This window comes from Orcinus orca, chromosome 12 (genome assembly GCF_937001465.1).
Source record: "Orcinus orca chromosome 12, mOrcOrc1.1, whole genome shotgun sequence".
Lineage (NCBI taxonomy): Eukaryota > Metazoa > Chordata > Mammalia > Artiodactyla > Delphinidae > Orcinus > Orcinus orca.
The window spans coordinates 72256675-72282916 of record NC_064570.1 but is presented as its reverse complement, the minus strand read 5'-3'; the positions used below and the strand labels follow the sequence as shown (position 1 = coordinate 72282916).

Genomic DNA, 26242 nt, shown 5'->3' with positions numbered 1-26242 from the left:
ACACTCACACATGTATGTAGTAAATGACTTGAACGTCCGAAGATTTTATTTTAACAGGTCATTTACCAAGCAGAAGGAAAGTAATTCTATAACCAGCTGATAAATTAGCCTAAAATGCCGACTGGAAATTCTAAGCAGGACTTATTAAATGGTCAACAGGGAGATTGTGTAGAACCTGGGATATTTTATTGAAGGACTCCCAAATGCCAGTCACTGTGGGTCATATCTCTTGAATGAGTAGGGTTCTCTACAGAGAGGGATCTAGAAGAATGGCTGATGAACTCCCCTTGGTTCACCCTCTCCAGAAGGCAAATCTCTCGTCTTCTGCTAAGATGGAGGAGGGGCAATCAATCACTTGGTTCAGGAATACATCAATGCTCTTTGAAAAATTTTCAAAAAAAAAAAGCTCTTTTCCAAATCCAACCACTTACACTGGTCTTCATAAACCTAGTACCTGTAATTCTTAAGCCTTTCCAGAATTCTGTTTTAGTTTTTTCTAAGTCATTACTGCTTGGCAACCACTTTCCAACTTCCAAAACTGTTAACATCTCCTGATTGCCATTTACTCCTTTCCTGTTCTCTCTGATCTAGTGCAATATGCCTTTTTTATTTCTTTACTATAATCTCAGCAGGGTTTGGAAAGGTAGTTAAGATAATTGCACTTATTCAACCCAACATATTTAACCAGAAGGCTACATTCCTTTTGTGTTTATACTTAACTTTGTTATATCTGCAAATATTAATTATGCATTTACTTTGTATTGTATCAGGCTAAAAATGAACATAAATACCTATTTTTTATGTTAGGTTTCTCAATTTTTCTTTCCATATTAATATAAAGGTGTCAACAGTGTCCAAGATTGGGGATGAGGGAAGGAGAAAAGGAAGGGGGAAAAAAAAAAACAGAGCTTACGAATAATTTTGTTCCATATTTATTTCTTCTTTCAAAAAGATATCTCCATCTTCTACATCCAAATAGCTAATATCTGGTCCATCTTGATATGGTGTAATGACTCTTCTATCCATTGCTGGAATCTATAGAAAAAAAGATGTCACTTTTTAAATACAAAATTTGTAGAGGAAAGACATCAGCTACCTTTCTGTCTCCCCTTCAGTCTACAACCAGTAAAACATCCAGAGCTCAACAAAGTTGCCTCTGCCCAACACACTAGGTCACCAGAGAATTCCACACATTTGTACATCTAAAGGTGGGGAGGCTGGAACACATACAGGAGAGAGGAAGAACAGATGAAAGAGTGGAGTCTGTGCCTGCAATCCTGGGCCTCTAACCATGGAAGCTGAGCCCACAGCTTCAGGGAACCCAGTACCAGCATGTGAGGTGGTGCACTTACAACTATGGCATCCTGAATGGAGGGGTGCTCACAACCACAGGTAGCTTGGTAGCAACGGAAGTGGGCCCTGGAACCCAGCCGCCATCGCCCACCATCAACAGTGGCGGAAGCCCACGAACCTTATACAGTATCAGATACAGTACAGGCACCTGTGCAACCCTGGCTCCCAATACCCCCATGATCCTCCTCCCCCCATGCAAAGACTGTTACTCAAGGAACCTCACAAACTGGGGAAGAGCCCAACATTCCGATGATGACAGTAGCTCTGGCAGAAGAAAGGCAGTAAGGACCTGGGAGGCACAAGAAGCAATAATGAAGGCACAGAAGCACACCTCTTACAGAGCCGGTGGAGGCTGGAAAGTGTCAACTAGCAAATATAATCAGAGCCAGCTCAGGTAAGAGAAAACAAACCTGTGTTATAGTGCCACCTACTGGAAAGCAAAAGAAAGGACTCTAACTTCTAACCTGTCATTAACTTCAAATGCACCTGCAGAGGAACAATTTAATTCAAGTACCATATACAACCACAATAACACTCGACCACAAAAAGAAAATAACAGTTCTCCAGAAACCAAACTAAGTCACAGAATATTTCAATCTAACTGATAGAGAATTCAAAATAGCTGTCATGAAGGAACTCAATAAGCTGTAAGAAGTCAGAAAGGCGGTTTAATGAGCTCAGGAATAAAATTAATGAACAGACGAAATACTTTACCAAAGAGACTGAAACTCTAAAAAAGAACCAAACAAACGCTGGAGTTGAAGAACTCAATAAATGAGATGAAGAATGAATTAGAAAGAAATGGAAATAGAGCAGATCATATGAAAGAGAGAATTAGCAAGCTCAAAGGTAGAAATCTTGAAATGATACAAGTAGAAGAAGAGAAACAGAATATTTAAAAAGTGAGGAAATTTCACAAGACCTATCCAACTCATTTAGGAATAAAAATATTAGGGTAATGAGTAACCCAGAAGGAGAAGAGAGGGAGAAGGCAAAAGAGAGTTTATTTAAAGAAATAATATCTGAGAACATCCCAAAGCTGGAAAAGGAACTGGATACACAAGTCCATGAAATTAAAAGAATACCTAATTATCTCAATGCAGAACAACCTTCTCCAAGATGTGTAATAAATATTAAAATTGTCAAAAGTCAATGACAAAGATTTTTAAAGGCAGCCAAGAAAAAGGATGGTAGCTGGGAATTCCCTGGTAGTTCAGCGGTTAGGACTCAGTGCTTTCACTGCCAGGGCCCAGGTTTGATTCCTGGTCGGGGAACTAAGATCCTGCAAGCCACGTGGCATGGCCAAAAAGTTAAAAAAAAAAAAAAAGGCTGGTGGCCTACAAAGGAACCTCCACTAGGCTAGCAGCAGATGTCTCAGCAGAAACCCAACAGGCCAGGAGAGAGTGAAATGACAATCTCAGAATACTAAAAGATAAAAACCGTCAGACTAGAATACTCTATCCAGCAAAGACATCGTTCAAATATGAAGGAGAGAGAAAGACTTTCTCAAACAGAAGCTGAGAGAGTTCATCAACACAAGACCTGCCTAACAAGACACGCTGAAAGCAGCACTTCTAACAGAAACAAAAAAGACAAACGGATACAAAACTTTGAGCAAGATGATAAAACAGAACCAGAAAATTGCAACTCTATGAGAGCATAAAGGTTAAAAGGAGAAAAAAAGAAAGCAGGAAAATAACTATAAGCTATTTCTGTTTGGTAGCAAACTCACATCAAAAGGGATAATGTGAGGGCTTCCCTGGTGGTGCAGTGGTTGAGAGTCTGCCTGCCGATGCAGGGGACACGGGTTCATACCCCGGTCCAGGAAGATCCCACATGCTGAGGAGCGGCTGGGCCCGTGAGCCATGGCTGCTGAGCCTGCGCGTCCAGAGCCTGTGCTCCGCAGCGGGAGAGGCCACAGCAGTGAGAGGCCCGCGTACCGCAAAAAAAACCCAAAAAAGATTCATTTTATATATGGAATTTAAGAAAAAAAAATGTCATGAAGAACCTAGGGGTAAGACAGGAATAAACACACAGACCTACTAGAGAACGGACTTGAGGATATGGGGAGGGGGAAGGGTGAGCTGTGACAAAGCGAGAGAGAGGCATGGACATATATACACTACCAAACGTAAGGTAGATAGCTAGTGGGAAGCAGCCGCATAGCACAGGGAGATCAGCTTGGTGCTTTGTGACCGCCTGGAGGGGTGGGATAGGGAGGGTGGGAGGGAGGGAGATGCAAGAGGGAAGAGATATGGGAACGTATGTACATGTATAACTGATTCACTTTGTTATAAAGCAGAAACTAACACACCATTGTAAAGCAATTATACCCCAATAAAGATGTTTAAAAAAAAAAAGTGGAAAAAAAAAGGAATAATGTGAAAAAACAAAAACATAAAAGGGGATGAAAAAATTCATACAGGTAAATGAAGATAACATACTATCAGCAGAAAAAAGACTATTTTATCTGTGAGACGTTTTATACAAAGCTCAGGGCAACCACAAAACTTTGTTACAGAGCAGAGACATGAAACATAATAAAAGAAGAAACTAAGAAAAATACCACAGAAAACCTCCAAACCAAAATAACAGACAGAAACACAGGAAAAAGAAACCACAGAGGTATCAAGCAACCAAAAAACAAAACACAAAATTTCAGGACTACATCCTCATCTGTCACTAATCCCCCTGAATGTAAATGGACTGAATTCATCAATCAAAAGACAGAGTGGCTGGATGCATTAAAACATAAGACTCAACCAAATGCTGCTCCAGGAGACACACCTCAGCTCTGAAGACAAACACAGGCTAAATGTGAAGAGATGGAAGATGATACTCTAAGCAAATGGCTGCCAAAAGAAAGCAAGTGTAGCCATCCTTATACCAGACAAATTAGACTTCAAGCCAAAAGATAACAAGAGACAAAAAATGGTCAGCATATAATTATAAAGAGGACAACTCAGCAAGAACACATAAAAGTGACTAATGTATATGTACCTAACATAAGAGCACCAAAATATATACAACAATTACTAACATTCCCAAAGCGAGAGAACTGACAGCAACAAAATAATTGTAGGGGACATTTAACACCCCACTTACATCAACAGATAGATTACCCAGACAGAAAGTCAACAAGGAAACAGTGGCCTTAACTGAAACGTTAGATCAGATATATTTAACAGATTTAAACAGAACAATGCAGCAAAACACACATTCTTCTCAAATGCTCATGGAACATTCTCAAGGATAGGCCATAAATCGGGACACAAAAGAAGTCTCAATATAGATTTAAGAAGACTGAAATTCTATCAAACATCTTTTCCGATCACAATGGTATGAGAAACTAGAAATCAAGAACAAGAACACTAGAAAAATGACAGATATGTAAAGATGAACAATATGCTACAGAACAACAATTGGGTCACTGAAGAAATCAAAGGAGAAACAAAAAATTACCTGAAGACAAATGGAAATGAAAATACAATATACCAAAATCTATGGGAAACAGCAAAAGCAGTATTAAGAGTTTGTAGCAATAAAGGCTTACCTCAAGAAACAAGAAAAACTTACACCTAAAGGTACTAGAAAAAGAAGAACAAAGCCCGAAGTCAGTAGAAAGAAGGAAATATAAAGATCAGAGAAGACAGAAGAAAAGATGAATGAAACTAAGAATTGGTTTTTTGAAAAGACAAACTAAACTAAGAGTCAGTTCTTTGAAAAGATAAACAAAACTGACAAACCATTAGCTAGATTCACTAAGAAAAAAAAGAGAAGCCCTGATAAATAAAATAAAAAATGAAAGAGAAAAAAAAATAGATACTTACAGAAATATAAAGGAGTATAAGAGAATACAAAAACTGGACAATCTAGAAGAAATGGACAAATTCTTAGAATCATACAACCTTCCAGGGCTGAATCATGAATAGAAAATCTGAATAGACCAATCACTAGTACAGAGATTGAAACAGTAATCAAAAAACGTAGGTCCAGGACCAGATTGCTTCACAGGTGAATTCTACCAATATTCAAAGAAGATTTAATAACTATACTAAAACTATTCCAAAAAACTGAAAAGGAGGGAATGCTTCCTAACTCATTTTACAAGGCCAATATCACCCTGATACCAAAACCAGACAAAGACAACACAAAGAAAGAAAATCACAGGCCAATATCTCTGATGGCTGCCAGTTGCAAAAATCCTCAACAACATATTAGCAAAACAAATTAAAAAATACATCAAAAGGATCATACAACATGATCAAGTGGGATTTATACCAGGGATGTAAGGATGGTTCAACATCCTCAAATTGATCAACATGATACAACACATCCACAAAATGAACAAAAATCATGCGATCATCTCAAAAGATGCAGAAAAAACATTTGACAACATTCAACACCCATTTATGATAAAAACTCTCAAGAGAATGGTGTAGAAGGGATGATATGTGACAAACCCACAGCTAACATACTCAATGGTTAAGTAGTAAAAGCTATCCCTCTAAGATCAGGAATAAGACAAGGATGCTCAATCTCACCACTCTTATTCAACATAGTACTGGAAGTGTTAGCCAGAGCAATTAGTCAAGAAAAAATAAATAAAAGACATCCAAATTGGAAAAGAAGACATAAAACTGTCACTATCTGCAGATGGCATGATTTTTATATACATAGAAAACCCTAAAGATTCTACCAGAAATCTGACACAAATAAATGGAAAGATGTGCCAGGGTCAAGGATTAGAAGAATTAACATTATCAAAATGTCCATATTACCTAAAGCAATCTAATTCAATACAATCCCTATCAAAATCCCAAAAACATTTTTCACAGAAATAGAACAAAAAATTCTAAAATTTATATGGAACCACAAATGACCCTGAATAGTCAAAGCGATGCTGAGAAAAAAGAACAAAGCTGGAGGTATCATATTTCCTGATTTCAAACTATATTACAAAGCCACTGTAGTCAAAACGGCATGATATTGGCAGAAAAACAGATGCAAAGATTTCTAAACAGAATTGAAAGCCCAGGACTAAACACTTGCACACACGGACAATTAATTTACAACAAAGGAGCAAAGAATACACAATGGAGAAGGGACAGTCTCTTCAATAAATAGTGCTGGGAAAACTGGACAGCCACATGCCAAATAATTAAATTAGACCATTATTTCACAATATACACAAAAATTAAGTCAAAGTAGATTAAAGGCTTGAGTGTAAGACCTGAAACCATAAAACTCCTGAAAGAAAACACAGGTGGTATACTCTTTGATATCAGTCATAGCAGTATCTTTTAAAATATGCCTCCTCAGTCAATGAAAACAAAAGCAAAAATAAATGGGATTACACCAAACTAAAAAGCTTCTGCACAGCACAGGAAACCATCAATAAAACAAAAAGACAACCTGCCAAATGGGAGGAGATATTTGTAAATCATATGCCCTAAAATAACTCATACAACTCAACAACAACAAAATTACCTGATTAAAAAACGGACAGAGGAGTTGAATACATATTTTTTCAAAGAAGACATATAGATGGCAAACAGACAGATGAAAAGATGTTCAGCATCACTAATTATCAGGGATATGCAAATCAGAACCACACTGAGATATCACTGTACACCTGTCAGAATGGCTAGGGTCAAAATGACAAGAAATACCATGTGTTGGCAAGGATGTGGAGAAAAGAGAACCCTCATACACTGTTGGTGAGACTGTGAATTGGTGCAGTCACTACACCAATGACAGTATGGAGATTCCTAAAAAAATTAAGAATAGACTACCATAAGATACCCAGCTATCCCATTTCTGGGTACTCATCCAAAGAATACAAAAACACTTATTTGAAAAGATATATGCTCCCCTATGTTCACTGCAGCATTATTTGCAATAGCCAATATATGGAAACCACCTAAGTGCCCATCAAGGGATGAATGGATAAAGAAAATGTAGTATATGTGTATGTATATAAATGCGCGCACGCGCACACACACACACACACACACAATGGAATACTACTCAGCCATGAAAAAAGATGAAATCTTTTTTGCCATTTTCAACAACACAGATGGACCATGAGGATATTATGCTAAGTGAAGTAAGTCAGATGGAGAAAGACAAATACTGTATGATTTCACTCATAGATGGAACATAAAACACTAATAAACAAACAAAAACAAAATAAATTTACTGAACAAACAAAAAAAAACCCAAACACATGGATACAGAGAATAGAGTAGTAGTTACCAGAGGGAGAAGAGGAGTGGGGGAGTGAAATAGATAAAGGGGATCAACTATATGCTGACAGATGGAAGTTAAATTTTTGGTAGGGAGGAAGCTGCAGGGTATACAGAAGTAGAAACATAACAATGTACACATGAAACTTACGTAGTGTTATAAATCAATGTTACCTCAATAAAAATAATAAAATCATTAAAATCCATATTTTTACACTGTCCTGATCTTTAGTAAATAAATAACGAAAGACCACAAAGCATTCAATAACTTTCATTTATAAAGAAATTTAAATAGATATTAATTTTATCATTAAATATCTTCAATTTTTATTATCGTGTTTCCCTGTAGAGCTTGTAAAGAAATCTTATGTCCTCATTTTTAAAAGATCCTAATGAATCAGAATTCATTAGGAAATTGTTCCATTGAGAAGTCTGACCAAATATACTGCTTTAGTTGATACTGTAATTGACAAAAACATAAACCTTACCATTTTTCGGTAAAACACAGAAAGATCCTTCAAAACACCGTCACTTAAAACATCAAGAGACCTAAATAATAAGATATAAAATTCTATCTTAACACTCAAGTTTAATACCTATTAAGACTTTCAAATATGCAGAGACATTTTATATTGTTGAGTAAGGAATATTTTTTTAAAGAATTAATATGCCAGCTGCAACAAATTCTTTTTGGAAGTACGTATAGTTATATATTTCACATAAATAGCAAACATATTAGACAAACATACTGAATAAAACTCAAGTAACTCTTACAAATAGGTGATAGAAAAATATTTTCTATCATAATAGCAAGTATTCAACTTTCATTTTCCACAAATATAATCTTTACTACAGAAGGAGTACTATATTGACAGAACAATGGCCTATCAGGTACCTGAATTCTATCTAGGATTATCACTGCTCCCAATTACCTACATGACCTTGAGCAACTCACTTTCCCTCTCTAGTCCTTAATATCTTCATGTGTAAAATGACATTTGGGGACTTCCCTGGTGGCGCAGTGGTAAAGAATCCGCCTGCCAATGCAGGGGACACAGGTTCGATCCCTGATCTGGGAAGACCCCACATGCCACGGAGCAACTAAGCCTGTGCGCCACAACTACTGAGCCTGCGCTCTAGAGCCTGCGAGCCAAAACTACTGAAGCCCGCACAGTCTAGGGCCCACGTGCTGCAACTTCTGAGCCCACACGCCACAACTACTGAAGCCCACAAGCCTAGAGCCCATGCTCTGCAATGAGAAGCCCGCACACTACAACGAGGAGTAGCCCCTGCTCGCCGCAACTAGAGAAAGCCTGCACATAGCAACAAAGACCCAACGCAGCCCAAAATAAAAATAAATTTAAAAATTAAAAAAATAAAACGACATTTGGACTAGTTCAATTGCAGTCAAAGGAGATTTTAAGGAACTCTCAGGTTCCAAAGAGGTACTTTGAGGCATCAGTAAAATTTAAATCGAAGTTTACATTCTAAAATGTACTTCAAACTATTTTTAAAATACAAAGCAACCATATTCAAATCTGTACCATACTGGTTTTCTAACATTTTGAAGAGAATTAACTTGTGATGCTACGTCAATTTTGATGCAGCTGTTTTCTTAACATCTCTGTGCATATTTATTTACACTTCTGGCAAACACATATTTGACTAGGAATGGTTACATTTAAACAAATCTTTGCTTTAATGCAAGTTATAATGTCTACTCATGTAAAATGATTCACCACAGCACATGTGCCTCCCTTAACAGTTCAGCTGACAAACTTGTCACAACATAATAATGGAACAATAGTAATGTGACACATCATCCTCCAATATCGTATTTTAGATAGATTTGGCTTGTTTCACACTGTGGTTGATTCTTTTCTGACAAATTAAACGAGTTAATTTGGCAATGCAAGGGGAAAAAATTACTATGATTTGAATGACTAATGTAATGTCAGCAAAAAAAATAAATGTATTCTGAAACCTCTGCCAGGTTCTGACAATGAAATACCAGAGGCATTTTGAAATGACACTGTCTAATATCCCATAATATTAATTTGCATTTGGAAAGCATTTTCCACAAAATAACAAAGCATTAAATAGCCAAAAGAATTTTCTCTAAATTGAACCCTAAATGGCAACTAAGGAATCTGTTAGTGATTCACCTTTTTTTTTTTTTTTTTTTTTTTTTTTTTAGCTGTACTTGGGCCTCTCACTGTCATGGCCTCTCCCGCTGCGGAGCACAAGCTCCGGACGCGCAGGCTCAGCGGCCATGGCTCACGGGCCCAGCCGCTCCGCGGCATGCGGGATCCTCCCGGACCGGGGCACGAACCCACGTCCCCTGCATCGGCAGGCGGACTCTCAACCACCACACCACCAGGGAAGCCCCAGTGATTCACCTTTTAAAAATGGTAGAAAACTTTTATTTCAAACATGTTTTGGAATTAGTTTCATTAAGCATCATCCTGACTTTGAAAGGTGAGTTATCAAAAAACTGTTACCATTTATAATTAATTATATGGATCAAGGTTTTCTTGATTATTTGCCAAAAAAAGTTTCACGGGTTTTCTCATCCTCATTTGAGGATATAAACAGAATCTACTTCGTAAGGTTTTCATGAAAATTAAGTGAATCTATACAACACTTTTAGAATGCCACCTGGCACATACCATTAATTATCATTATTACTATGTAACTATTATTGTAGTACTATTTTTAGTTATTACTATTAATTACTATTATTATGGCAGTGTTAGCTATTATTACAGTTAAAACAAAATACAGCATTACACTAGACATCGACTTTAAAAATGCAACTGACACCAAGAAATCTAATCTGAAATTCCCGTGCTGATCAAAAAGACTTACTTTTCTCATCACTGACTTTATAGTGAGTAAATATAGTAAAATTGTGACTTTATGCTAAAAAATAAATCTGTAACATTTATTTCATTAAAAAAATTCCACTGCGGTTGAGAGTCTGCCTGCCGATGCAGGGGACACGGGTTCGTGCCCCGGTCCGGGAAGATCCCACATGCCGCGAAGCGGCTAGGCCCGTGAGCCACGGCTGCTGAGCCTGCGCGTCTGGAGCCGGTGCTCCGCAACAGGAGAGGCCACAACAGTGAGAGGCCCGCATACCACACAAAAAAAAAAAAAAAAAAAAAAAATTTCCACTGCTAAAATAGTTGAAAACAATGGGATTAAATTTCCCAAGATTCCTCTAATTCTAAAATGTCTATGACTCCTAAATCATTAGCATTTATCAAATTCTTTCCATCCAGGTAAACATCAATATAGCATGAAATATTAGCTTATAAAACAGGATACATATACTTAGCTGATTTTTTTCACGTAAAGTGTGTCATTTTTCGTAAGAAAAATTTCATTACCATGAAAGCTTCAACACACAAATCAGCTTGCCATAAACTAGACCAACTAAATTTTTTCAGGCCATCTGCTGCAGCCTAAGTTTGACCAAAGAATCAATATGTAGTATAGGAAATATCTTAAAAGGGAATAAATACAAAAACAGAAATCAACCAATAACAAACTGTTTGCATGATATGTGAAGTAATTAAGTGCTGGCTTAATTAGTATTACAGATACTTTCTAAAAGCCAAGGTAAAAACTACATAGTTACAAATTAGCCTAAACAAGCAAAGAGATATGAAAACATATACAAATATACTTGTGATAATATTGTCCCACAACCTTCCAACCAGCATGTAAGCACCACTGAGGGCAAGGATATTGTCTTTATTTGTTCCCGGTAGTATCTTAGCAATGGCTGGCATATATTAAGCATCCAAATACTGATGGAATGATTAAATCCCCTTACATTTTCACTTTTTCTACAAAGCTGGGATTTATCATTCACTTTTAAATTACTAATATATTTGTTATTATATATAAATAAGTGCTTTTGCAACAGTCTGTATATATCTAACCTACCTTGCTTCAAGTAAAGCTGCCATATTCAGTCCTATAAATTGTAAACAAGATAGTTTCAACTGTTCAGCATTATACATTGCTGCGAATTCCAGTAGCATAGCAGCATTCTTAAGGGTAACTACAAAGGAAAAGATATGCGAAATGAGATGAAAGGCATGTTACTACAGCAAATGAAATATACTTATTTCTCAAGTTGTCAGGTTTGAACATTTAGAAGAAGGAAAATTGAAAGTAGTGTCTTGCCAAAAATAAGTTATACTAGGGCAAATATACAACTCATTTTCCATCCCAATATGCCAAAGTAATTTTAAATGACTTGTTCAGAGGAACTATAAGCACACGTAAAATTTTAAGCAAAAGAAAATACAGAAGGTGCATTATAGTGTCATCTAAAAAGCAAACATATAAGAATTGACAATCTTCTACCTAACCTTTTCAGAATATTTTTAACTTTCACTGATAAACAACATTCCTTTTCATTTATATAGCACAGAATAGTCATTCTCCTATAAAACTAACAAAGTATACTTAGGAGTAGGAGAAATTGATGAAATCATTCTACAAAATATATTTATGTTGAGTCGTCTATCAGACTTTACGTGGGTATATTTACATATATAAACACATACAAATACTATATATTTAGAAAATAAGTACATTTAAATCTTACCATATTATAGTTCATGCCAGTGCAGAATCTGGCATACTGTACAAAACATGCTAGATTTTGTTACAATCCTTGTTAACTTTATATATGAAGTGTGTTTTGCTAGAGACTGTCCCAGAATATTCTATTTACCTAGCATGTAACCTGGGCTTCCCAAACCCCTCCATTCTTTTTCTTACTTACTCTGAGTCCCAGCCAACAGAGGAACACAACTATTTTCTACACCTGGCTTCCTCCACTTCTTTGTTCTTTCTCCCTTATAACTCAGTCAAAAGTTATATGCAGACAATATGCAGACAATAATGATCGCTGCCTCACTCTTGACTAACCTAATGTTTCAACTAATGATGAACCCAAATTCTCCCATTTCACAGAAATAAAACTGGATCATACAAAAACTTTAGAGTTGTTCAAGGAGAAGATAATCCACAGAGCTCAAGAAAAGTGAGTAAATAAGACTCTAGAGCTAAGACAAACTATTAGAAGTACAAATTAGAAAAATTTGACAGGAAATCCCTTCACACTTCCTGAAGAGGCAAAGAAAAAGAACAAAGATAAGATTAGAAAGCCAAGAAACTTTTATATCAGGGTGAGGAAATTTAACCTTTATCCCAGAGTAAGCGATTAAAAATATATGAACGAGGGAAGACATTAACTCCTTCCTACAGAAAGATTAAAGAAGTTAGAAAAGAGAAACAGGACTTAAAAGACTACTATGACACTACACAGAAGGGATGGATAACAGTGATCTCAACTAGTATAGTGACAGTGAGAATAAAAAGGTAGTGGAGGGCTTCCCTGGTGGCGCAGTGGTTGAGAGTCCGCCTGCCGATGCAGGGGACACGGGTTCATGCCCCAGTCTGGGAAGATCCCACATGCTGCGGAGCAGCGGGGCCCGTGAGCCATGGCCGCTGAGCATGCATGTCCGGAGCCTGTGCTCCGCAACGGGAGAGGCCACAACAGTGAGAGGCCCGCATACCGCAAAAAAAAAAAAAAAAAAAAAAAGTAGGGGAAATGTGATCAACACAGTTAAGATTAATCAATTTTGACAGCTGCAATTTGGGTATAAAAACAAAATAACAAAAACTAACTTTGGGTTCCAAAGTTGAGTGTTAGGATGACAGCCATGCAATTAACAGAAATAATGAACAGAAAGAGAAAAATAAGAGTTTGAGAGAAAAGAAGTTTTTGATAAATATATTAATGGGATGGTTACATAAAAATTCCAGCAAATAGCAGGGTAGCTAAGTGTAGACTTACAGACCAGGGCAAGGGTAAAAAATTTCTGCTTTCAAACTCTCATCTTTCAGATTCCAAAATAAGTTTCATGCCATCCTTATTATTCAAGCTTTTATGGCATTTCCAAAAAATTAACGTATTTCAATTCTAAGATGTTCATGTTTTCACATATTAACATCTCTAAAATAAGGATGTGTTTAATAGTTTAAATGTTTAAATGTCTTGAATTTTTAATAGTTTAAATAGTTTAAATATTTAAATAGTTTAAATGTCTTGAATTTTTAATGATACAAAAACATGTATTTTATCATAAACTACATCAGAAAGTCAATAAAATACAGTAAATCCTGGATCAACCTGAAAACACACTAAGATTCCAATTCAAAAACTCACGTTTTTCACTTAATGCCACTTCACAAATCTCTTTCAATCGAGATATGAGAAGCTGATCAGCCACCACAAGAACACTACAAACAAAATCCAAATTTTGAGATTCTAAAAAAAAAGAAAAGAAAAAGAAGCGTCACTCTTTATTATTATTTTGTAAACATTATACCTAAGGGGGAAAAGTTCAAGTAATTAAGACACTACAAACAAGAGAATTATGATGATTATTTTCTAAATGTTGAAATGGTAAGTATGATAAACAGTAGTAACATCAAAATATTTCTGTCTTTTCAGTAGAAAGCTGTAAAATAAAACACACCCAAAATGCCCTGGTTCACACTAGGACCATAAAATGGGCAACTTGAGTAGATCTTTTTTAGTCTAAAGAACCACTAGAATGCCTGACTTGTTTAAAATCTCCCATTGCTGTTGGACAAACATTTCTCAAACTAATAGAGGGGAAAGTCAAATCTCATCCTTAAAGGTAATATACAGGTATATGTTAAATAGATACACATATGTTAAAACATATATATACATACAGGGGGTAGAGGGGGCAGGGAAGGACGAAGGGAGAGGTGAATAATGCTCTTAGGCTTCCTTATTTAAAACAAAATTGGTCACCTAAGAGTACTTTTAAAAAAAATTATAGAAGTTCCTTAATTTAACATAAACTTGATCCAGTGTACTATTAATGACCTTAAGCAACGCTAGAATCACTGCCAGAATAGTAGTATAAATAGGAAAAAAAAAAAAAAAAATCCCACCACCATAGGAAGAAAAAAAATGTTTAAAAAGAAAAAAATGAGGGACTTTCCTGGTGGTCCAGTGGGTAAGACGCTGTGCTCCCAATGCAGGGGGCCCAGGTTCAATCCCCAGTGGGGGAACTAGATCCCACATGCGTGCCACAACTAAGAGTTCACACGCCACAACTAAAAGTCCACACACCGCAACTGAGAAGTCTGCATGCCGCAACTAAGAAGTCCACATGCCAACAACTAAAAGATCCTGCGTGCTGCAGCTAAGACCTGGCACAGCCAAAAATAAATAAATAAATAAATAAAAAGCAAAAAGCCCTCAAAATAGAGATGAAATATATGCATTTAAAAAAAAAAGAAAAAATGAAAGTAGAAAAAACATTCTAAAACATGAGGGAGAGGTAAAGTCATTGCAAATGGCAGACTAAGAACTACTTCAAAAATTCTTCTCCACAAAAGCAATGAGAATATTACAAAAAATTATCAAAAATCAACTTTTTTAGAGTTCTAGAAATTAGCCAAAGGCTTGCAATAATCTAGGGAGCACTGACTCAAAGAACTTTGCGGAATCTTAAGAACAGTAAGCTTTGGGACACTAGCTGCTCCTGCTTAGATCCTCCTCTCCTCTCCTCGCCTCTCCTCCTCGCCTCTCCTCCTCAGTAGTCTTGAAAACCATCAATCCTGCAATCACAGGCAGGTACGAGAAGCTACATCCACTGGAGGAGACAGAACAGTTGTGGAGCAACATTATCAAGAAACTGTCATTATTTGACCTGTCTGGCAGTTTCCTGGAAGCCCAGCTAGCAGGGGTTTATTTGACCTTAAAGCTTGCCCAGTGTGAACAGCCTCAGAAGAGGGCATTTATTCAAAACAATTAGCAACTACTTAACACTGAAGCTGCCCAAGACAATAAATAAGGGATAGCGCAAGCAAGAAGCAGGTTAAAAAAACTTAAAAAGAAGAGCTAGGGAAAGAGATATTGTTGTGACTGTTTATGTCCCCTGAAAATTCATATGTTGAAGGTATAATTTCCAGTGTGGTTGTATCTGGAGACAGGGCCTCTAAGGAACTAATTAAGGTTAAATGCAGTCATAAGGTAGGGCCCTGATCTGACAGGATTAGTGTCTTTCTAAAAAGAGACATCACAGATCCATCATCCCCCCCCACTAATCCCCTTTGCACGCCCACGTGTGCGCGTGTGTGTACTCTCTCACTCTCTCTTTCTCCACTCACACTCACACTCACACACAAGCACTGAGGAAAGGTCAAGTAAGGACATAACAAGAAGGCAGCCATGTACAAGCCAGGAAGAGAATCCTCACCAGAAACCAACCCTGCTGGACCCTGACCTGAGACATTCGCCTCCAGAACTGTGAATAACAAATTTCAGTCTCTGTTATTCTGTTATGGCAGTATGAGCTGTGTCCATAAGGGGTTTTGAAAAGTTTTAACATATTCCTATGAACCTAGAAGGTCATACATCTGTGGAGGGCTGTGCACATGCCCAGAAAAAATTTAAGAAGGCCCAAAACTCTTACTTCTGGATGACCTTGAGACCGCAAAGGCAGGAAATGAATCTAAGGCACAGTTGTAAACTGCCCAGCTAAGAACTGAAGCCAGGCCGCCATACACACAAAGAGCCCCTAGGCACAGGCTGGGAGATTTACTGGCTTAGGCAATTAAGGAAAATTCTGTCTAATTAGTAGCTGACCACTAAGCTGACCAAGCAGAGACCTCAGTGGTCATATATGACGAAGAATACCAATTTTACAGAATTAGTTCCAATAAGTCACTAAACAAACAGCAAACACAACAATCCCTGGGGAAGGAGGAAAATCTGATTTCAAGAGTTGCTACATGATATTATTTAGATATGTCCAGTTCTCAACAAAAAATTAGAAAAAATGAAAAGAGGGATGTAAATATATGGTCTATATACAGAAAAAAAGTGGCCAAGAGAATCTGTCCCTGAGAATGCTAAGGTGCTGAGCCATTACATATTACAGACTTTAAATCAATTATTTTGAATATGTTCAAAGAACTAAAAAAATCATGCTTAAAAATCTAAAAGAAAGTATAAGAATAATATCTCATGAAATTAAGACTATCAATGAGGACAGAAACTGTACATCAATTGAGATTATCCAATCAGAGGAACAGAAAGAAAAACAAGAATGAATAAAAAATACACTGAGTATAAGAGACCTATGGAACACTATCCAGCCTAGATAGATATTTATGGGAGTCCCAGAAGGAAAAAAGAACAGACATAAAGAATATCTGAAGAAATAATGCAGAGGGGGAGAAAAGTAAAAGTGAAGAGGATTTGTATGGAATCAAAGTTCAGCTGTGAATAACAACCAAGATAGGGAGCAACCCCAGTACCCATCAATAGACAAATGGATAAAGATGTGGGGGGTGTGTGTGTGTGTATATCTCACATACAGTGGAATATTACTCAGCCACAAAAAATGAATGAAATTCTGCCATTTGCATCAATGGACCTAGAGAGTATTGTGCTTAATGAAATAAGTCAGAGAGAGATAAATACTTCATGTTATTATATGTGGAATCCTGGAATCTAAAAAAAAATAACACAGATGTATATAACAAAACAAAAACAGATGCACAGATATAGAGAACAAAAGCAGTTGTTACCAGTGGGGAGAGGGGAGGGGGAGGGGGCAAGATAGGTTTATGGGATTAAGAGTTAGAAACTACTATGTATAAAATAAATAAGCAACAAGGATATATGTAGTGTACAGCACACAGAAATACCGACATTATTTTGTAACAACTTTAAGTGGAGTATAATCAATAAAAATATTCAGCCACTATGCTATACACCTGAAACTAATATTGTAAATCAACCAAACATCAATTTAAAAAAAAAGAAAAAGAAAAAAAGTTGTGGTTAGTTTAAAACAGACTGTTGTAATTATAAAATATTATTACATGTAAGCCTCATGGTAACCAGAAAGCAAAAACCTACAGTAGAAACACAAACCTACAGTAGAAAACCTACAGTAGAAACACAAAGCATACCGCTACCAAAAAATCATTAAATTACAAAGGAAGACAGCACACACAAGAGGAAGAAGGGAACAAAGAAACTGCAAAACAGTCAGAAGACAACTGACAAAATTCCAGAAGTACATCCTTACCTACCAATAATTACTTTAAATGTAAATGGATTAAATTCTCCAGTCAAAAGCAAAGTAGTTGAATAGATTAAAAAACAAGGTACAACTATATGCTGCCTACAAAAAAATTACTTTAACTTTAAGGACACACATAGGCTGAAAGTGACAGGATGAAAACATATACTCAATGCAAATGGTAATGGGGGGGATAGGCATACTTGTATCACACAAAATAGGCTTTAAGTCAAAAACAGTCACATGAGACAAAGAGGTCAGTATATAATGACAAAGGGGTCAATACATCAATAAGATATAACAATTGTTAGAGGCATACAGTTGAAGCACCTAAATATATAAAGGAAACAGTAAAAGAGCTGAAGGCAGAAATAGACATCAGTAAAACAATAGAGGACTTCAATACTCCATATTCAATAGGAATAGATAATCCACACAGAAAATCAATAAGGAAATAGCAGACCTGCCCAACAATATACGCCAAATGGCCCTAACAGACATATAGAGAACATTCCATCCAACAACAGCAAAATACACATTCTTCTCAAGTGTATGCAAAACATTCTACAAAACAGATGATATGTGAGGCCACAGAACAAGTCTTAACAATTTAAGAAGACTGAAATCACACCAAGTATCTTCTCTACCAACCACAATGGTATAAAATCAGAAAAACAGGAGGAAAACTGGAAAATTCACAAATATGTAGAAATTAAACAATACAGTCCTGAACAACCAATATGTCAAAGAAGAAATCAAAGAGAAAGCAAAAAAATATCTTGAGACAAAGGAAAATGGGAAACACAACGTATCAAAACTTATAGGATTAAACAAAAGAAGTTCTAAGAAACACGTTTATACTGATAAATGCCTTAAAAAGAAAGATTGCAAAAGAACAACCTTAAGGTTTTTACACAACAAAGAACTATAAAAAGAAAAACAGAGCCCAAAGTTAGGAGGAGAAAAGAAATAATATAGATAGAGCAGGAATCAATGAACCAGACACTACTAAAACAATAGAAAGGACCAATTAAACTAAGAGTTGGTTATTTGAAAAGATAAACAAAATTAACACACCCTTAAGTAGACTAAGAAAAAAGACTCAAATAAATAATTGTAAATGAAAGAGGAAACATTACCAGTGATATCGCAGAAATACAAACGATCATAAGATACTACTATGAACTATATGCTAATGAACTGGATAATCTAGAAGAAATGGGTCAGTTCCTAGAAACATACCAAAACTGAATCATGAAGAGAGAGAAAATGTGAACAGACCAATAACACAGTAAGGAGATTGAATCAATAATTAGAAGTCTCCAAAATAAGTAAAGCCCAAAACTAGAAAGCTTCACAGGTGAATTCTATCAAATATTTAAAGAAACATTCACGTCAATCCTTCTTAAACTCATACCAAAAATTGAATAGGAGGGAAAACTTCCAAACTCATTTTATGAGGCCAGCATTATCCTGATACCAAAGGCAGACAAGTTCACTACAATAAAAGAAAATTACAGAATATCCCTGATTAACATACATATAAATATCCTCAATAAAATACCAGTAAACCAAATTAAACAACATATTAAAAGGATCATACACCATGATCGAGTGGGATTTACACCTGTGATGCAAGGATAGTTCAACATGTGCAAATCAATAAACACGATACACGACGTTAACAGAACATAGGCTAAAAATCATACGATCATCTCAATAGCTGCAAAAAATGAATATGACAAAATTCAACATGCATTCATAATAAAAACTCTTAAGAAATTAGGTATATAAGGAATGTACCTCAACACAATAAAGGCCATATATGACAAGCCTAAAGCTAACATCATATTCAACAGTAAAAACCTGAAAGCTTTCACCTAAGATCAGGAACAAGACAAGGATGCACACCCTCGCCATGTTTATTCAACACAGTACTGGAAGTCCTAGCCACAGCAATGAGACAAGAAACAGAAGGAATCCAAATTGAATAAGAAGAAGTAAACTGCCATTGTTTGCAGATGACATGACAGTATACATAGAAAACCCTGAAGACGCCACCAAAATACTCTTAAAAATAAAGAAAGAATAAAGTTGCAGGGTACAAAATCAATACACAAAAACCTGTTGCATTTCTATATGCTAACAATGAGCTAACAGAAAGAGAAATTAAGGAAACAATGCCATGCACAATCGCATCACAAAGAATAAAAGACTCAGGAATAAACTGAACCAAGGAGGTGAAAGATCTGCACACCAAAAGCTATGAAACACTGAGACAAGAAATTAAAGAAGGTACAAATAAATGGAAAGATATCCCATGTTCATGGACTGGAATAATTGATATTGTTAAAATGCCCATTCTACCCAAAGCAATCTACATATTCAATGAAATCCCATAAAAATTCCAATGGCATCTTTCACAGAAGTAGAAAAAGTAATCCTAAAATTCATACGGAACCATAAAGACCGTAAATAGCCAAAGCACTACTGAAAAAGTACAACAAAGCTGGAGGCATCACATTTCCTGATTTCCAAATTCTATTACAAAGCTACAGTAATCAACACTGTAACGTACTGCCATTAAAACAGACATGTAGACCAATGAGACATAATACAGAGCCCAGAAATAAACCCTCATATATACAGCCAATTAATCTTTGACAAGGGTGTCAAGAATACAAAATGGGGAAAGGACAGTCACTTCACTAAAGGGTATTAGAAAAACTTAATATCCACGTGCAAAACAATGAAACTGGACCCACATCTTACACCATAACATAAAAATCAACTCAAAGTGGATTAAAGACTTGAATCTAAGACCTGAAACTATAAAACTCCTAGAAGAAAAAAGGGGAAAAGCTCCCAAACATTGGTCTTGGCAATAATTTTTTAGATGTGACACCAAACCACATGAAACAAAAAGCAAAAATAAACAAGTGGTATTACATGAAACCAAAAGCACAGCAAAGCAGTCAACAAAATAAAAAGGCAACTTTGGAATGGGAGAAAATATTTGCAAACCATAACTGATAAGAGATTAACATCCAGAATATATAAGGAACTCCTAAAAATACAATAGCAAAAAAAAAAAAAAAATTACAGACTTAGAAAACAAACTTATGGTTACCAAAGGGGAAAGGTGTGTGGAGGGATAAATTGGGAGTTTAGGATTAACATATACACACTACTGTGTTTAACATAGATAACAAACAAGGACCTACATATAGCACAGGGAACTCTGCTCAATATTCTGTAATAACCTAAATGGGAAAAGAATTTGAAAAAGAATAGATACATGTACATGTATAACTGATTCACTTTGCTGTACACCTGAAACTATAGTCCAATACAATACAAAAATTTTTTAAAAACATAAAAAAAATTTTTTTAATGGGCAAAAGACCTTAATAGACATGTCCAAATAAAACATACAAATGGCCAACAGGTAAATGAGAAGGAGCTCAATGTCATTATTTATCAAGGAAATGAAAATCAAAACCACAGTGAGATGTCACCTTATACCTGTTAGGAAGGCTATTATCAAGAAAAACCAAGATAACAGGTGTTGATGAAGATGGGGAGAAAAGGGAACCCTTGTGCAGTGTTGGTGGGAGTGTAAATTGGTGTAGCCACTATGGAGAACAGTATGGAGGCTCCTCAAAAAATTAAAAATAGGACTACCATATGATACAGCAATCCCACTTCTGAGTATTTAGCCAAAGGAACTGAAATCAGGATTTTGAAGATATACATGCATTTCCAAGTTCACTGCAGCATTATTCACAATAGTTAAAATATAGAAACAGCCTAAATGTCCATCGACAAATGGATAAAGAAAATGTGGTATCGACATACACAGAACACAAAAGCATACCACTCTATGACTAAAGACACCTGGTAAATAAAACATGGGTGTGTTGCCTGACAAAGTATACAAATGAACTGTCTTTATAAATTTCGGTTCAATTATTAGTCTATTTATTTTACTTCAGGTATGTTCACACAGGGGAAAAACAGGCAAGAAAGAACTTTTGTAGACTGTCAAAACTCTACTCCCTGCTGTCAAGTCCTCATCTTAATCATATAAGTAGCTGGGTATGGAAATGTTAAATCTAATCTCAACCAATATTAATAAGTCTTATATATTCACATAGGTAATGAAAATTTTCTTTTCCATTCCTTTACTATTAGTAATCATCCCTATTTGCTTATTTTAAATTTAAGCCTCTGTTGACGGCTTATTTCAATTAGAGTAGATATTAAGATTCACGTGACTTTATCATTTTTAACTGTATCTTAAATATCTGAAATGTCTTAACTCTTATTAATACCTTTTATCACCACAGCTTCATCAGTATAGAGGTAGTCCAAAATAACTTTCAGTATGTCAGAATGTATTGGCATTTCCAGAGCTGCACAACTGGAAGCCTAAATAAAATAAAATAAAATAATTAAACTACAAAATACTACTACAATCTGACTGAGGTTACTGGTATGAAAAACTTTTAACAGGAATCACATCAAATGCAAAACAACATAACATTTATAAAACGCAAAGCTAAAATGAGATACATTTAATTTTTAAATGCCTTGTAGCATGAAAAAGAATCAAGAAAAATTGAGAAAAAAAGAAACAAACTGGTATTCCAAATACAAGTCCAAATAATAGTGGAGAATTTAACTTAATTTAAGTAACTTTTTTGCAACAATTTTCATTTTGGAATGTTGCTATTTTCCAGCAGACTTATGCATAAATAAAGTCGAATACAAAGCAAAAACTGAGTTAAAATATTTTTTACTTTCTTTAGCATATAATTTCCCAAAAGTATAACTACCAGTCTATGTGTTCTATTTAAATCTTACCTCAATCCATGAGCTACTCAGCATACTATGAAAATATTCTGAAAGAAAAACAATTGAGTAAGAATAGTGAAACAATACCAAAACAAATAAATTAGCAACTAACAAAAGTGTACCTACCAAGTCTAGCACAAAGAACGCATTTATGACAAGGAAATTCCTTTCCATCCACTGATTTCATGGTCACATCACATAAATAAGAACTGGAAACAAAAAAAAAGTTTAATTGAAGAGCAATTTCTTTACATATTCAGCAAATAAGAAAATCCATTATAGGATTTAACATTTGATTTTCTCCCAATTAAAGGTGGCAGAGAATATACAACTTGAGGGTATACATATAAAGTACTTCATCTCCTTCCACTTTAGGGAAGATAATAAGGCCTTACAATAAAGATAATATTTGTAAAGGGAACTGAATACAGATAAATATTCAAAGAAGTCTTGCTTTTTATTTTCCTTTTTCAATACAGGCCCGGTGTAATAAGTAACATCATAGTCAAAGGTCTTTAATTCACTTATTTGTACAACCTATTCTGTGCTAAGCACAGTCTAGATACCGCCACAGTTTTTTTTTCTCCAAGACTTTTCACCTACCAAGTACACATACCTAAAAACAAAAACTTTTAATAATAAACATATTTAGAATAGCATATCTATTACGGAAAAAGATTATACTAAAGGAAATAATCTTCATAATGCTGACGAGTCATAATTATACTGGTTTTTGGGTTAACATCATTACCTACTTATAAAAAAATACAAAATTCAGGTCAAAAAATTTTTTTAATTCCTTTCTTTATTAGAAAGTAATCAGAAAAAAATGAACTGTATCAATGTCTTATTGAGCAGTTAATACTTTCATCCATTTGCCTCAACAGCTCTCTAACATTTCCAGAAATAAAGAAGACTAATAAAGGTAAGAGGGTATTCACATACACATTTTGCTTCACATATGAGTAAAAAGAGCTCTATTTCCACACTTAGGTCTCAAAATCTAGGGATGAAAAGTTTATCTTCATTTCCTAACTTACCATTTTCTCTGACTTAGCTTTGGTTTATTACCAGTTTTCTTGGCAATGACATTAATTTCTTCATTCTCAAATCGGACTCCATCTAACCTATCAAGGATAAAAATTAACAACTGGTGAATATATTCCCCTACCAAAACGAACAACAAAAATCCAACAAATTGGCCCACATCTGAACATAATTATATAATCTGTATCACCTGGAAGAGTATCTCAACTAACCCCCATTCTGTGATAAAGAAATATCATACTTAATATTAAAAATATATTAAACATCATTATGCATAAAGCCCTTCACTGTTTGCAATTAGAAAACATGATATACTACCCTCCCTTGCTCTTGCCCCACAACTAAGGTTATACTGCCACTGGCAATATAAATACCTTAAAAACAGAGAATTCCAAAAAATCTGGTATATAATATAAGACGACAAATACTGTATTAGGCACTTTATACATGTTATATGACCAAACTACACCAACAATATTAGGTCAATATTATCCGTCCCCTTTTATATACTGAGAAACTGAGGTTCAAGGAAATAAGAAATTTGCCCTACCTAGTCACAGTAGAGCTAAGAGGCATGTATAGTTCTTTATAACTCCAAAGACAGTACTCTTTCCAGAATACCACACTGTCTGCCACTCCAGATCCCTGTTATACAAACACCATTGAGAGTTCAAACAGACTAACAGCCTTCCTATCCTTTAATGTTTTAATCCAGGGAATCCCAGAGATAGCTTTCACAGAAAATGGAGAAAGGGGTCCATGAAAAGAAAGATACAAATCCAAAAAATAAAGGGGAGGTGGAGAGAAAAGGAAATGGAGACGGAGACTGAGGGAAAGAGAAATAAGAGAAGGAAGATGAGGAGGGAATGGGGGGAAGGGAGGGGAGGAGGAGAAGCAGGTCCAAGAACAGAAGCAAGAGCAGTAGCAGCAGTAAATCAAAGCAAAAAAAACAAAAAAAAACAAAAAAAAAACAAAGAATTTCTAAAAGGAGGACATATGAGGTACATGAACAGATATTAAGGAGGAGTCATACCTACTACTCAAATTATTGAAACCAAGTTTCTTTGCAACATTTTGCAACATTTTTACAGGATCATCTTCCCCAACACTTTTTACTTTTTTGAAAGATTTGTTTTTGCTTTTCTGCTTTTCACTAATTGTATGAGCTTGATTACTTTTGTAAACTTCAAATGCTGACTTCTGATTATCTTCATGGGAATTCATTTTATTCAAATGACAATTCGGAGTGCTCTGATATTCTTCTGGTTTTTTGTTTGAATTTATTCTTGGTTTGAAGCCATGAGTTAAAAAGTCACAAGTATCTGTGTATATAAATTGTAAAAGGTATTCAAACAAGTCAGGATGAACCTTCTCTACCACAAAGAGATGGCACCCTGCAGAATCTTCATCTTTCCGGTAAACATCTATAAAGTCTAAAGTAGTACCATCTGAAAGAAACAATTTCTGGAAAAAGTCAGAACGCACTGCCAAAATATATTTATGTGCAGGGAAGATTCTATTGCCAACTTGAAATGTCACATCATGGATGTTGTCCATTTCATCCGTTTCCCTCAACAGTTTGCCAAACTCTTCAAAAAAGGATGATGAGGACACAGCTGGAATTTCATAAAGGCTAGAAATGAAACAAAAATTATTTTTACTTTCCAGAAAATGAAAAAAAGAAAGCATCCCTAGCCAACTCTCCTTTTAAAGTGTAATTTTTTATTTATTAAACTTAGAAAATTTTAAATTTAGCACTTCCAATAACGTAAGAATATTGCTCACAGTCTTTGATACTGTATCACCCTTTAAGTATTTTCTATTCCTTTACATATTTTTTCCCCTAAACTAAAATGACAAGAATTAAGTGTTCCTTTGAAAGCATTGTTTTCTTTCTACAAGGAAACACTAGAATATAAATTTGAACGACTGTTTCACAGAAATTTTTTAAATGATTAAAAGTATCACTAAAAACATTCAAAAAGAGTACAGTTTTCAACTTTTTCCTCTTTTATATCCTTTTATTTCACAAGTGGAGAAAACATATACAGAAACGAGTAAATACTTCAGGTCCCAGATCCCAGAATAGGTTAGAAACTTAAGGAAGTAAAGATAAATACACACACAGACATACATCAGTCCACAACCCTGGTTCTTTAGTACTGTAAACATGCAATCATACCTTCCCAATCTACATTTTGCCCTTCTAGGTAGGGTGACCAACCCCCTGGTCAGCCTGGGACTGAGGGTGTTTCCCAGGAGAACAGACTTTCAGTGCTAAATATGGGACTGACCTGGGCAAAGCAAGAGGAATGATAACCCTGTCTCTAGGACTTTTTCCCTCTTCAATAAGACCCTTGATATTTATCTTAACCTGTCATCTCTGTACTAATGTGACAGAAGATTTGCACTGAGATTCACAATGCCCTCCAGATGACTCTATACTACCTCTTCCTTTGTCATTTCTCATTGTATTCAAGGGTCAGAAATTTTTATGAACTACATAACAAATATTTATAATCTGTTTCTCAGAATCTGAGAACCTACAGTACATCACAAAGTACTAAAGATATGAAT

The 26242-nt window shown here is 35.5% G+C and overlaps 1 protein-coding gene across 5 annotated transcripts in view; it reads right to left on the bottom strand.

Moving 5' to 3' along the window:
* The window catches only part of IBTK (inhibitor of Bruton tyrosine kinase), a 93357-nt gene that overhangs the window by 35546 nt on the left and 31569 nt on the right, over positions 1–26242 (bottom strand). For 4 of the 5 annotated variants that reach the window (XM_033428558.2, XM_033428556.2, XM_033428555.2 and 1 more), the window contains exons 12-20: positions 24699–25298; positions 23659–23745; positions 22745–22827; positions 22628–22665; positions 22096–22192; positions 13852–13953; positions 11553–11670; positions 8090–8150; positions 914–1035 (exon numbers count right to left, since the gene is read on the bottom strand). In XM_033428558.2, the coding sequence (XP_033284449.1) occupies positions 914–1035; positions 8090–8150; positions 11553–11670; positions 13852–13953; positions 22096–22192; positions 22628–22665; positions 22745–22827; positions 23659–23745; positions 24699–25298 (1308 nt within the window). The remainder of the gene's footprint in view (positions 1–913; positions 1036–8089; positions 8151–11552; positions 11671–13851; positions 13954–22095; positions 22193–22627; positions 22666–22744; positions 22828–23658; positions 23746–24698; positions 25299–26242) is intronic. The other variant, XM_033428561.2, reaches the window with a different exon arrangement.